At 46.6% G+C, this 12,728-nt stretch overlaps 1 protein-coding gene across 3 annotated transcripts in view; it reads left to right on the top strand.

Moving 5' to 3' along the window:
- flt1 (fms related receptor tyrosine kinase 1) overlaps positions 1-12,282 on the top strand; it is a 46,410-nt gene extending 34,128 nt beyond the window's left edge. Inside the window, exons 17-30 of one of the 3 annotated variants that reach the window (XM_084475157.1) lie at positions 405-540; positions 1,947-2,051; positions 2,429-2,542; positions 4,426-4,514; positions 5,336-5,468; positions 6,084-6,172; positions 6,334-6,456; positions 7,346-7,457; positions 7,764-7,863; positions 8,113-8,218; positions 8,564-8,673; positions 10,073-10,142; positions 11,162-11,250; positions 11,449-12,282. In XM_084475157.1, coding sequence (XP_084331283.1) covers positions 405-540; positions 1,947-2,051; positions 2,429-2,542; positions 4,426-4,514; positions 5,336-5,468; positions 6,084-6,172; positions 6,334-6,456; positions 7,346-7,457; positions 7,764-7,863; positions 8,113-8,218; positions 8,564-8,673; positions 10,073-10,142; positions 11,162-11,250; positions 11,449-11,635 — 1,563 coding nt within the window. In that variant the 3' untranslated portion in view covers positions 11,636-12,282. Of the gene's footprint in view, positions 1-404; positions 541-1,946; positions 2,052-2,428; positions 2,543-4,425; positions 4,515-5,335; positions 5,469-6,080; positions 6,173-6,333; positions 6,457-7,345; positions 7,458-7,763; positions 7,896-8,112; positions 8,219-8,563; positions 8,674-10,072; positions 10,143-11,161; positions 11,251-11,448 lie in introns of those variants that run through there. The other 2 variants (XM_084475156.1, XM_084475158.1) reach the window with 2 other exon arrangements.
- Positions 12,283-12,728: the final 446 nt, after the last annotated feature.

Genomic DNA, 12,728 nt, shown 5'->3' with positions numbered 1-12,728 from the left:
GAGGGAGGGAGGGACAGGAGGGAGGGAGGGACAGAAGGGAGGGAGGGACAGGAGGGAGGGACAGAAGGGAGGGACAGAAGGGAGGGAGGGAGGGACAGAAGGGAGGGAGGGACAGGAGGGAGGGACATGGAGGTTAGGGTGAGAACCGTAGAAAATGAGAATGAAAGGAGAAGGGAATCTACAGAAACACACAACTGAACCCTCATGTACATGGAGCAGCAAAGGATCAGAAAGCTGACATCACAGAGCAACATGTCCAAGCTACATGCTTTTGTTTGGCTTGCTTGTAAGTTTGAATGCTGCCCTTCTGAGCTTTTGTCCTAAAAAAAAAGGTAGAGACTCACCCGGGATAAGAATCATCCTTGTTGGTCAAAAACATTGATTTGTACCCCCCCCCCTCTCAGCCAAGGCCATCCGCTACTAAACCAGAGTATCTGTCAATCATCTTGGACACGGGAGGGGGACCAATGGAGGAGCAGTGTGAGAGGCTACAGTACGACCCCAGCCAATGGGAGTTCCCCAGGGAGCATCTCAAGCTAGGTATGGTTTCTGAATCATGGAGGAGCCAACCCAGACCACATAGAGACACAATGAGGGAGGGAAATTATTGATTCATTTTCTATCCAACTTCTTAATTAAATAAAATTGTCAACTGTTGAATGAGGAAACCTCCTCTATCCCATTGGCTGATGATGGGGGGTATCTCTGCACCCAACCACCATGAGACGCCAGATCAGAATGAGGGCTTTAGGTAGTAATGCTGTTTTTGTCAGGGTTATGTCATTTATTTAATCCATATTATTATTCATTAGGGGTGACATTGTTGTGTTTCAAACTACCAAAGTGTTTCTCATGCGAGAAGTGGAAACACGTTTGGATTAGCCTGGGGTACGTTGTATTTAGGAGGAGGTTTTACAGTACTACACTCAAAAAGGGGGAGTATCGGCAAGAAGAAATCCCATGATGCATTCTGATGTACAAGCTCCATAGAGGAAGTCCACGTTAGTCTGGTCCAACAGGGCACCACTAACAGGCTGCTGGACCTGCTCCCGGGTCTGTTAGGGTCCTAACAACAGCCGTTTAGGCTGATGGGAGGACGTTCTCAGAGCCCTTATCAGATATTATTGGGAGGGTCCCCGATTCCACTCATCAGACTGTCTGTCTGGGTGTGCTGTCTGCTAAGCGCTAATTAGCTCGGCAGCAGGCGTGCTAGCGTGGTTTAACAGGGCTAATCAGGTCTGAGTGTGGGAAGGGAGGGGCTCTGTTCCGATGCCCTGGGCCCGTATGCTGACATGGCTGCTTGGTCTCATCACACATATATACACACACACAGACATAGTATTCACACATACATGTACACATACACACACACACACACGCACACACACAATACACATCCAAATATATGTCCACACACACATATACACATTCAAAAACACACATGAACACAAATACAAATATATATCCACACACTCTTATGCCCCTTTTCCACTGACAGTACCAGCTCAACTCGACTCGCCTCGACCCGCCTTTTTTTGCGTTTCATCGCCAAAAAAAGTACTTGGTACCTGGTACTTTTTTTAGTAGCACTGCTGTCGAGGTTCCAAGCGAGCTGAGCTGGTACTTTTGTGTGACGTAAACAGGCTGCTGGCCACTCTCCGTTTCCCGTCATAACCTTTCCCAGGAATTAGGTCTTGATAGTCTTGATCAGATTTCCTGTGAATCCCGTCTCCCGGGATTAAACCCTAATGACGACCTCTCTACGTTGAAGAGGTTATTATTTTCTACGACCCGCCCACGTTGAAGAGGTACTTTTTAGATGGAAACACAACGTGCCTGGAACCAAACCAAGTTGTGGCGAATTGAATACTAATAATATTAATTATAACTAATATTAATAATTCCTCCCTCCTGTCCCTCCCTCCCACGCTCCCTCCCTCCCCCAGAGAGGCCTCTGGGTCGGGGGGCCTTTGGGAGGGTCATGCAGGCCTCAGCGTTCGGTGTGGACGACTCCTCCAGCTGCACCACCGTTGCCGTGAAGATGCTCAAAGGTTAAAACACACACATACACACACACACACACACACACACACACACAGACAAACACTCACACAGATCACCAGAACAAAGCTTCCCACACACGGATGCCCTGCAGAGACTAAATATATACATCTTGTTTGTTGTTTTTCTGCTTTGTTTCTTGCGTGCTTCTTGGTTAGTGGCGACTGTGAAAACACATTTCCTCTGTGGGGAAAATAAAGACTCGGTGAAGAGCTGGATGGAAGGCTTGGCAGGAACCTTCCACCTCTAATAGAATATAAAGCAAATGTCTTTTTGTGTGTGAGACGTCTTCTAATGTAAATTATTCACTAATAGGCCTGACGTTCCTGCATTTCCTTTTTGTTGCGGTTCTGTGTCGGACCACTAGAGGGCGCTACAGACAGCGAACACAAAGCTCTGATGACCGAACTAAAGATCTTGAGCCTCATAGGACATCACCTGAACGTGGTCAACCTGCTGGGGGCCTGCACCAAGCCCACAGGTCTGTGTGTGTGTGTGTGGGGGGGGGGGGTCTGTGTGCTCAGTGGCGATTTGAGAGTCTTTTGGGGCTTAGGCAAAAATTCCTAGGGGGCCCCTCCAACCAACATTCATCAGCATTATTTATTTAAATTATTTATTTATAATTTATTTTGCAAATGCTGTTTTACATGCCATGGCTAGTGCAAATACTATGTACTCACATCAAAAGACATTGAATATTGTCTTTTGATGAATATTGCACTTAATTGTTCTACATTAATACAAATGTAGAACAATTAAACTAACAAAAATAGAGATCAACATAGTATAAAATGTATAAAGTATAAAGTATAAAACACCTAACAGAGGTGTGAAGTGACTTGGTATTAATTATCTACAGCAATTCAAATTAGTTACAGCAATTGAGTACTTGGGAATAGTTTTCTTAGGTAATTAAACCCACATTACAATTCCAGTGCTCATCAAAACCCCTAAAGGTGCTACATATGATATTCTGAACATTAATATAACAAACTAGAAACTACAAAACTACAAACTACAAATGCTGTTTAGCGCAAATGCTTGCCCTAGCTCAGGGGTGCCTACACTTTTTCGGCCTGCAGGTCGAAAAAGACACACACACAAACACAAAATGACCAGGTCAAAATGATCCAGCCAGATAAAAAAAATGCTAAACATATATTTATTTATATATACTGAGTACATACTCTGATGACTTGCACTGAATGGAGTCAACCAGGGTTTCATAATCCGGAGAGTAGCTGGAATCTAGCGTCAAGCAGGCTTCCAAATGACCATCAGTGATGGTGGAACGGTATTTGGACTTACTCATTATCATGTGGGAAAAAGCTGACTGGCATAAATAAGTAGAGCCAAATAATGCAGTCAAGGAGGTAGCACATTTCCTCATGTTTGGATACTTTTCCTTTGTGAGCAAGTTCCCAAATTGGCCATGAGCCCTGGACTTCAGCTCAATATCAGCTTGTACTGTCAAAATCTCATCTTCCACTGCAGACGTGTTCAGGTGAAACAGTGCTGCCAATTAAATTTTTTTTAGCACATAAATGTAGCGATTGGCTCGACTAAAGCAAAGTCTTGAACCGTTTGTCAAAGTCTGGTAGATAATTTTCGCCAAACAAGTGGTAAATGCCATAGGGATGATACTTTTCTATATATTCTGGCAACTGCTTGGGGCCCCGGGCCGCCAGGGGGCCTCAAGCAGCCTGCCTTGCCTGTTCACAAGCTGCACCTCTGTGTGTGCACGTGTCTGTAATCTAAACGGGTTACGCATGATGCCTAAATGCTTTGGTTGTACCTTTGCATGCACTCAACATGCACCTGCACCCATTACTGTTTTAGGGGTTGGTTTTAACTAATGTGTCTGTGTGTGTTTTTGTGTATGTGTGTATGTGTCTTTCTGTGTGTGTGTGTGTGTGTGTGTGTGTGTGTGTGTGTGTGTGTGTGTGTGTGTGTGTGTGTGTACGTGTGTGTGTGTGTGTGTGTGTGTGTGTGTGTGTGTGTGTGTGTGTGTGTGTGTGTGTGTGTGTGTGTGTGTGTGTGTACATATGTGTGTGTGTGTGTGTGTGTGTGTGTGTGTGTGTGTGTGTGTGTGTGTGTGTGTGTGTGTATGTGTACATATGTGTGTGTGTGTGTGTGTGTGTGTGTGTGTGTGTGTGTGTGTGTGTGTGTGTGTATACGTGTGTGTGTGTGTGTGTGTGTGTGTGTGTGTGTGTGTATGTGTACATGTGTGTGTGTGTGTGTGTGTGTGTGTGTGTGTGTGTGTGTGTGTGTGTATACGTGTGTGTGTGTGTGTGTGTGTGTGTGTGTGTGTGTGTGTGTGTGTGTGTGTGTGTGTGTGTGTGTGTGTGTGTGTGTGTGTACCAGGCCCACTGATGGTTATAGTGGAGTACTGCCACTATGGAAATCTCTCAGCCTACCTTAAGAGCAAGAGAGATCAGTTTGAACAACACTGGGTGAGTTCAAGTGCCACCACCAGACCCAGGCCAATAGACATTGATACTTATGTCTGACACGTTTGACAGAAATATATATATATATGTGCAGAAACACACATACACACACACAATGCAATTACACATTAATAAATAGTGTACATTTAGAAACACAGCTTCCCCCTCTCACTACAAGTCAACACGGCTCCATAGGAACTCGCCACCAAACCGAGCACAAGCCAGAGGTCACTTCTGCTATCTGCTCTCTGCTCTCTCCCCTCTCTCCTCTCTCCTCTCTCTTCTCTCTCCCCTCTCTCCTCTCTCCTCTCTCCCCTCTCTCACCTCTCTCTCCTCTATCTCCTCTATCCTCTCTCTGCTCGCTGCTCTCTGCTCTCTCTGGTCTCTCTGCTCTCTGCTCTCTGCTCTCTCTCCGCTCTCCGTTCTCCGCTCTCTGCTCTCCTCTCTCTGCTCTCTGCTCTCTGCTCTGCAGGCTGCACCCCGTCCCTTCTGGACTGAACTACTCTCTTTATCTACGAGGCCCTGTTGTTCAGCAGTTATAAAGGCAAGTCTCGTTGTTTGTGAGTCTAGAGTCTAGTTTAGTTTGAGTCTAGCAGTCATAGTCTCCAGGGCTGTAATGAAGTATAAATGTATTTGTATAAATGTAAGTGATCTGATTGGTTAAATCAAGTGATCTGATTGGTTCCCAACTGTATATTGAGCGTATACACACAGCTATGCCGCCCGTTCAGTTTACAGAGTTCAGTATCACTCGGGCGATGTGGTATAATGAGAACATACCAGAGCCTGTCATGATCTATTGCTTAAATGTGGTCTCCCCACAGCCTGGACGCCCCAGCCGGCCTGCCCCCCTCCCCAAGGACCAGGCCGGGCAGGGGGCCGGGCAGGGGCCAGGTGCTGGCCCCGGGGCCCGGAGTAGAGGCTCATCTTCAGGGCCGGGAAAGCAGCCTGACCAGGGTAGGCCCCATCCAGCATCCCTTTGAATACCTGAGGGTCCCCTCATCTGCTCTCTCTCTACATCACCCTGCTCTGTCTCTCTCTCTCTCTCTTCATCACCCAGCTCTGTCTCTCTCTCTCTTCATCACCCAGCTCTGTCTCTCTCTCTCTCTCTTCATCACCCAGCTCTGTCTCTCTCTCTCTCTCTTCATCACCCAGCTATGTCTTTGTCTCTCTGTCTCTCTGTCTCTCTGTCTCTCTCTCTCTCTCTCTCTCTCTCTCTCTCTCTCTCACTCTGTCTACATATACAGTGTATACCTATTTCTCTCATTCCTTATGTCTCTCTCTTTCTTTATATCTCTTATTTGTCCCTATATATGCCTATGTCTCTCTATCTCTCTTTCAGTCTTCATTCCCTCTCTCACTCATCATGTCTCGCTTTCTCTCTCTCACTCTTAATGTCTCTCTCTCTCTCGCTCTCACTACATGTCTCTAACTCTCTCTGTCCTCATGTCTCTATGTTTCTCTCTCTCTCTCGCGCTCTCTCTCTCTCTCGCTCTCTCTCTCTATATATATATATATATATATATATATATATATATATCTCCTCATGTCTCTATGTCTCTCTCCCAGCAGAGCGCTGCAGCTCTCCCCTGCTGCTGAAAGACCTTATCTCCTTCAGCTTCCAGGTGGCCCGTGGCATGGAGTTCCTCTCCTCCCGCAAGGTCCAGCCCTGTGGATTTGTGCATGTGTATGTGTGTGTGTGTGTGTGTGTGTGTGTGTGTGTGTGTGTGTGTGTGTGTGTGTGTGTGTGTGTGTGTGTGTGTGTGTGTGTGTGTGTGTGTGTGTAGTAACAGTGTGTGTGTGTGTGTGTGTGTGTTAACAGTGTATCCACAGAGACCTAGCGGCCAGGAACGTCCTGCTGTCCGAGAACCAGGTGGTGAAGATCTGTGACTTCGGCCTGGCCCGGGACCTCTACCGAGACCCCCACTACGTCCGCACGGGGGACGTGAGTGTTTCTGTCCTGAGCCACACACCTAGCCCAATGGCATAGTGTGCATGAACCCTAGTGAGCCTGAACCCTAGTGAGGGTGAACCCTAGTGAGGGTGAACCCTAGTGAGCCTGAACCCTAGTGAGGGTGAACCCTAGTGAGCCTGAACCCTAGTGAGGGTGAACCCTAGTGAGCCTGAACCCTAGTGAGGGTGAACCCTAGTGAGCCTGAACCCTAGTGAGGGTGAACCACAATGTTGTTCTTCTGATGCACCTCTGCTAGTGAACAGAGAAGTGAGCACCGACACAGCCTGCTTCCTGCTTCCAACCGGCACCAAAATGAGTGTCCCCACGCACACCTGCTACTTTCACCTATCACTTCCTATTTATCATGTAGCACATGCTTTAATCTGAAGTGACGGTGAATTACTTCAGATAGGGTTAGTCATTAAGTCATTAAGGAGCAGGGAGGGGTTAGACAGTACAGAGACGGGTCATTGAGGAGCAGGTAGGGGTTAGACAGTACAGAGACGGGTCATTGAGGAGCAGGTAGGGGTTAGACAGTACAGAGACGGGTCATTAAGGAGCAGGGAGGGGTTAGGCAGTACAGAGACAGGTCCCTTAGGAGCAGGAACAATCAAATAAAAACTTTAAATCATAGATACATAAGCTTTATTTTTACTAATGCATCAATGTTCTGCTTTACTGTAATAGAATAAGTCCATTGTTTTTTCAAAGGATGAAAATCAGGCAGCTTAGGTTAACAGTGGACACCTTGACCTGTTACAGTCATTTATAACTCAGTATAGTCATACTTTCATCTGGGATTTGAGAAATCCAACTCCATTTGAAACGTTTCCCTCCTGTGTCCCGCCTCTCGTGTTCTGTCCTGTGATTGGCCGAGCAGGCGCGCCTCCCTCTCAAGTGGATGTCCCCTGAGGCCATCTTCGACAAAGTGTTCACCGCCCAGAGCGACGTGTGGTCCTATGGGGTCCTGCTGTGGGAGATCTTCTCTCTGGGTACACACAGTGTGTGTGTGTGTGTGTGTGTGTGTGTGTGTGTGTGTGTGTGTGTGTGTGTGTGTGCGTGTGTGTGTGTATGCTAACAACCAACAACCAGACCAAACAGACCAATGTTTAATGTTCAAGAAATGATTGATACATCATTCAGCCTAAATAACCTGTGTGTGTGTGTGTGTTTCTGACTGTCTGTGTGTCTGCGTGCGTGTGTGTGTATGTGCATGCGTGTGTCCATGTGTGTGCATGCGTGCATGTTTGTGTGCGTGTGTGTCTGTGTGCGTGTGTTCGTGTGTGTGTGTGTCCCAGGAGCGGCTCCGTACCCCGGTCTCCACATCGATGAGGAGTTCTGCCACCGGCTGAAGGCGGGGACGCGCATGCGGGCGCCGGACTACAGCACCCCTGACATGTGGGTGGATGAGGTCATCAGAGTCATGTGATGTGTGTGTCCTCGTGGTTCAGCCGTCCAACAGACGGGGTCGTCAGGACCAATCAGAACATATAGACAACAACACTTTATCTCCCCTTTGCCGTCTGTGGAACGGAAATGTACAGCTGTGGAATGTTATATTCAACAAAGTCTATTGAATACGTTTATAATCCGCTATTGTACTAATTATGTGACTTTGTGTGTGTGTGTGTGTCGGTTTGTGTACAGTTACAGCACCATGCTGACATGCTGGGAGGCTAACCCCACAGACCGACCAACATTCACAGACTTAGTGGGAACACTGGGAGACCTGCTACAGGCAAGGGTTCAGGAGGTCAGACCACTCACACACACATTCACACTCAAACCAACACACTCACTCACACTCACACTCACACACACTCACACATACTCACACATACACCACTGCACACACAGACACACACACTCTTGAGCACTCTCTTGCTCACACTCACACTCACACTCACACTCAGACTCACACAAACATACACAGACACACATACACACACACACACTCTCTCGAACACACACACACACACGCACACTCTCTCACATCCCCCCCAAATATTTCTAAAGACACTACACATACAGTACAGCCTCTCACACACACATCACCCCTATGGTCTGAGGACGCTGTCTTGGTGCTGACTCTCCCCAGGACGGTAAGGACTACATTCCTCTGGGGAGCTTCGCCCATGGAGACGGGGTCTTCAGCCAGGCAGAGAGCCTTCGGACCAACCAGCCGCTGCACGCTGTCACCAACCTCAGGTAGGGGAGCCCACCCCTCAGACCGCTGGGCCCTGAGGAGGAGGGCCCACCCCTCAGACCGCTGGGCCCTGAGGAGGAGGGCCCACCCCTCAGACAGCTGGGCCCTGAGGAGGAGGGCCCACCCCTCAGACAGCTGGGCCCTGAGGAGGAGGGCCCACCCCTCAGACAGCTGGGCCCTGAGGAGGAGGGCCCACCCCTCAGACCGCTGGGCCCTGAGGAGGAGGGCCCACCCCTCAGACAGCTGGGCCCTGAGGAGGAGGGCCCACCCCTCAGACAGCTGGGCCCTGAGGAGGAGGGCCCACCCCTCAGACAGCTGGGCCCTGAGGAGGAGGGCCCACCCCTCAGACCGCTGGGCCCTGAGGAGGAGGGCCCACCCCTCAGACCGCTGGGCCCTGAGGAGGACCTGGGAACTTCTTGATCTCTCTTTAAGTTAAACACTCTATACTACTTACATTACTTTGTTAGTATTTATACATTTGATTTACAGTGGTGCAGATCGGATATAGATTAGATCTTTTTGCATTTGTGTAATCATATATTCTATGTTGATTTAATGCATTGATTGTGTACCTAAATGGCGTCACAACACTAAAGTGAACCAGTCAGAACATTGTGTAGATTTAATTAAAGCCGTACACCGAGATATCTGTCAATTGGTGTTTGCCTTCTTCCCGAGATTAAGAGGAGTTTAATTCCTTATTCCTCATTGTGCATCCAGAAGGGGAGTTGGCTTGCTTAGTTTTCTCTTTCTGTTAACCATTGAGAGGCACAGTAGCCTAGCTCCTGTGCCTGTGAGGGGAAGAAACTTTTAATGCTAACCCAGCGACTCCCCTTCTGGAAGCACAACAATGTATTTGGATTACCCCATTCGTCTATATAACATTTACATTTAGGGTATTTAGCAGACGCTTTTATCCAAAGCGACTTATAATAAGTACATTTGTCAGAAGAAGGAGAAACAACAATATATCTCTCTGTCGGTACAGTAAGATGCTCATAGAAACAAGTGCCAAGCACTAACAATCACTAGGTTAACCCATTCCCTATATACAACGATAACTAGGATAAGATGCTACACAACTAAGTACTATAACTAAGTACGACATACAATAAGTAGGAGGGGTGGGAGAGGGTGGCTATGCAGAGTCTAGGTGAACTCTGAACTCTGTATCTGGGTGAAACTGGCAAACACAGATGTACAGATGCCTCAGCCTATCCCTTTTAAACTGTAAAATCGTTGATGGATAGGGTTTTGAGCTAATGCAGCTGCAGCAGATGTTAGAGACAATTCATGATATAAAGCCAGAATAAAGCCAAATACAGAAAATATCAATGACAAAGGTGAGAAGACCTTTTTACAAAGCCTGTATAATAATGTAACCATGTGATTTTTCTTCAGTTACATGAGGAATATGGCGCTGCTTCAGACCTTCGAAGAGCTACCTTACAAGGAACCAACAAGTCCTGATGTAATAATACCACATGCACACACACACACACACACACACAGACACAGTGGTATTGTCCCCTTCATTATTGCAGACATATGTTTTGTGTGTGTGCTGTATATAAATGTGTGTGTGTGTGTGTGTGTGTGTGTGTGTGTGTGTGTGTGTGTGTGTGTGTGTGTGTGTGTGTGTGTGTGTGTGTGTGTGTGTGTGTGTGCGTGCATTTGTGTGTATATTAAAGGGGTAGTTTTGGACATTGGACCTCATTTCCAAGTGAGCCAGTGTGTTATTTATCATTGGAGACCGTTTTCAACACTTTTCATTCAGTCCTTCTAGTTGCAGAAATTGCTGCTGCTAGGCTAGCGCAAGTCGAGGGGAACTGCTAGCCTGCCAATAAAAACAGTTTTACCCACTCACAGTACACCCCGAGGCAAAATAATTCTAACGCCAGACTATCTATGTAAATGTCTGTGTTGATAGAATAATGTTAGAAATAAAACTACCCTTGCATCGCATTGCATTTAGTTTATAATCCCTTTAGTTGGAAGCAAGCTACGGCAGCGGCGGACTGATATTACCTGGAGTGCGCTTCTCTGTTTACCTTCTGCTGTAGTGAATTGGTTGCTACACCGGAGCAAAGTGAAATTAGTCCCTCAAAATGTAATGCGATCATTGCGATACAAGGATAGTGTTATTTCTAACATTATTCTATCAATACAGACATTTACATCGATAGTCGGGCATTATATTATCGCTTATATTATTGCCTCGGGTGTACCGTGGAGTGGGTAGCCTAGCACCAGCGATTTCTGCAACTAGAAGGACTGAATGAAAAGTGTTGAAAACGGTCTCCAATGATAAATAACACACTGGCTCACTTGGAAATGAGGTCCAATGTCCAAAATTCCGAACTACCCCTTTAATGTGTGTGTGCGTGTGCGTGTGTTAATGTGTGTATTAATGTGTGTGTGTGTGTGTGTGTGTGTGTGTGTGTGTGTGTGTGTGTGTGTGTGTGTGTGTGTGTGTGTCTCTCTCCACAGGAGGAGCAGGAGGACAGTGGCATGGTTCTCCCCTCAGAGGAGCTCCAGAGTCTGGCTTGGAGCCCCGTGAAGAGCCAGGAACACAGCAGGTAGTGGACCCCTGAACCATCACCTAGCTCCCTGACCAGCACTGCTGACCCACCACTTGCCCCAGGAGACCCCTTATCTATACCCTGTGGGCCTGGGAAGCCCTTGGTCTTGAGATGAAGGGGGGGTGAAATAAACCTGAGCATGTGTGGGTGTTTGTGTGCACGTGTGTGTCTGTGTTTGTGTATGTGCAATTGCAGGTTCTTCACCTACTCCAAGTTCCCAGTGAGTCGGGTGCCAGGCGACCCGAGCCGTGACATCCCGGGTTGCCATGACAACGAGCCATCAGTCCTGCCGTTTCATAGGTCGTCTGAGGAGGAAGAGGAGGAGATGGAGAGCGCCCGTCCACCAGACTACCACTCAGTGTTCCTCTCCCCTTCTGCCTAGCAGCCCCGGGTGTGTGTGCAGGTCCTTAGCCTAGTTAAAGCATGTCTTCTCTTCACACTCCATCTTCACATCGCTACATTCCTTTCAATTTAGCACTGCTGAAGTGAAAGTGAAATGTGGAAAGTGAAAATTGAAATAAGTGGATGCAATCTTTTGTGTGGTCTATAGTTCCTCATATTATACGCTTCGGTTTTTATGTAACACCATGTTCAAACTTTTTTTATTACATCATATCTTAGTTTATTGGCCTTTCTACCTCATTATCTACGCTCTTAAAAGTTCCTGCACACAATTTAAACACGACTTTTCATTTTGTAAAACCTTGCCATGAAAAGAAAAAGTCTTTAGTAGAAATAGACAAAGCGTTGAGGGCACATATGGAAAGTAATAGTTTTCTTTCATACGACCAGTGCTTGAATGCTAGCGCATTATATTTACACTGAACTTTATCATGATGCTACAACAAGGCACACACACAACCGAACCAACCCTTTCCAAGAGCAGCCAATAGACTACTATACTATAGCGTGTTTCACAGGACACTGCAGAGCACCACATGATTTCTATCTAGCACTCTATTTAGCACACTAGTTCCTGGACTAGCTACTTCTTGTTATTTAGCAGACTAGTATGCTAGTGTTATATTTACTGCACTGGTACCTATACTACTAAAGTGGTTTGTTTGAAATAGTTTGTAGGCTTCATCTATATCCATATGCTGAAAGAAATGATTAATAGAAAGTATATATATATATATATATATATATATATATATTTTGTACACATGAATGCATTGTTCAGTTGAGTTAAATGGACAAAACACAAATACACACTAGAATAAAATCTGTGTTTAGCATTTTTTTGATTGAGCTGTTTTTGTGCATGAAACAGCCCTCCTTTATCTTCAGACATCTACCTGGTGGCCTCCTCCAGCCTCCTGGAGAACAGCCATGAAATCAACCTGCTCACACTCTTTATTCTGGGGTTCAACTCTCCGATCTCCAAACCAAATATCACTCATTTACCTTACACCACAATAATTTCCTTCGGGGATGACACTCGTGTTTTCCACAATACAATGTAGACGTCCACC

This window comes from Micromesistius poutassou, assembly GCF_964030765.1.
Source record: "Micromesistius poutassou genome assembly, chromosome: 11".
Taxonomy (NCBI): Eukaryota; Metazoa; Chordata; class Actinopteri; order Gadiformes; family Gadidae; genus Micromesistius; species Micromesistius poutassou.
Note: the sequence above shows the minus strand (reverse complement) of the source record. Positions and strands in the feature narration are given on the sequence as shown.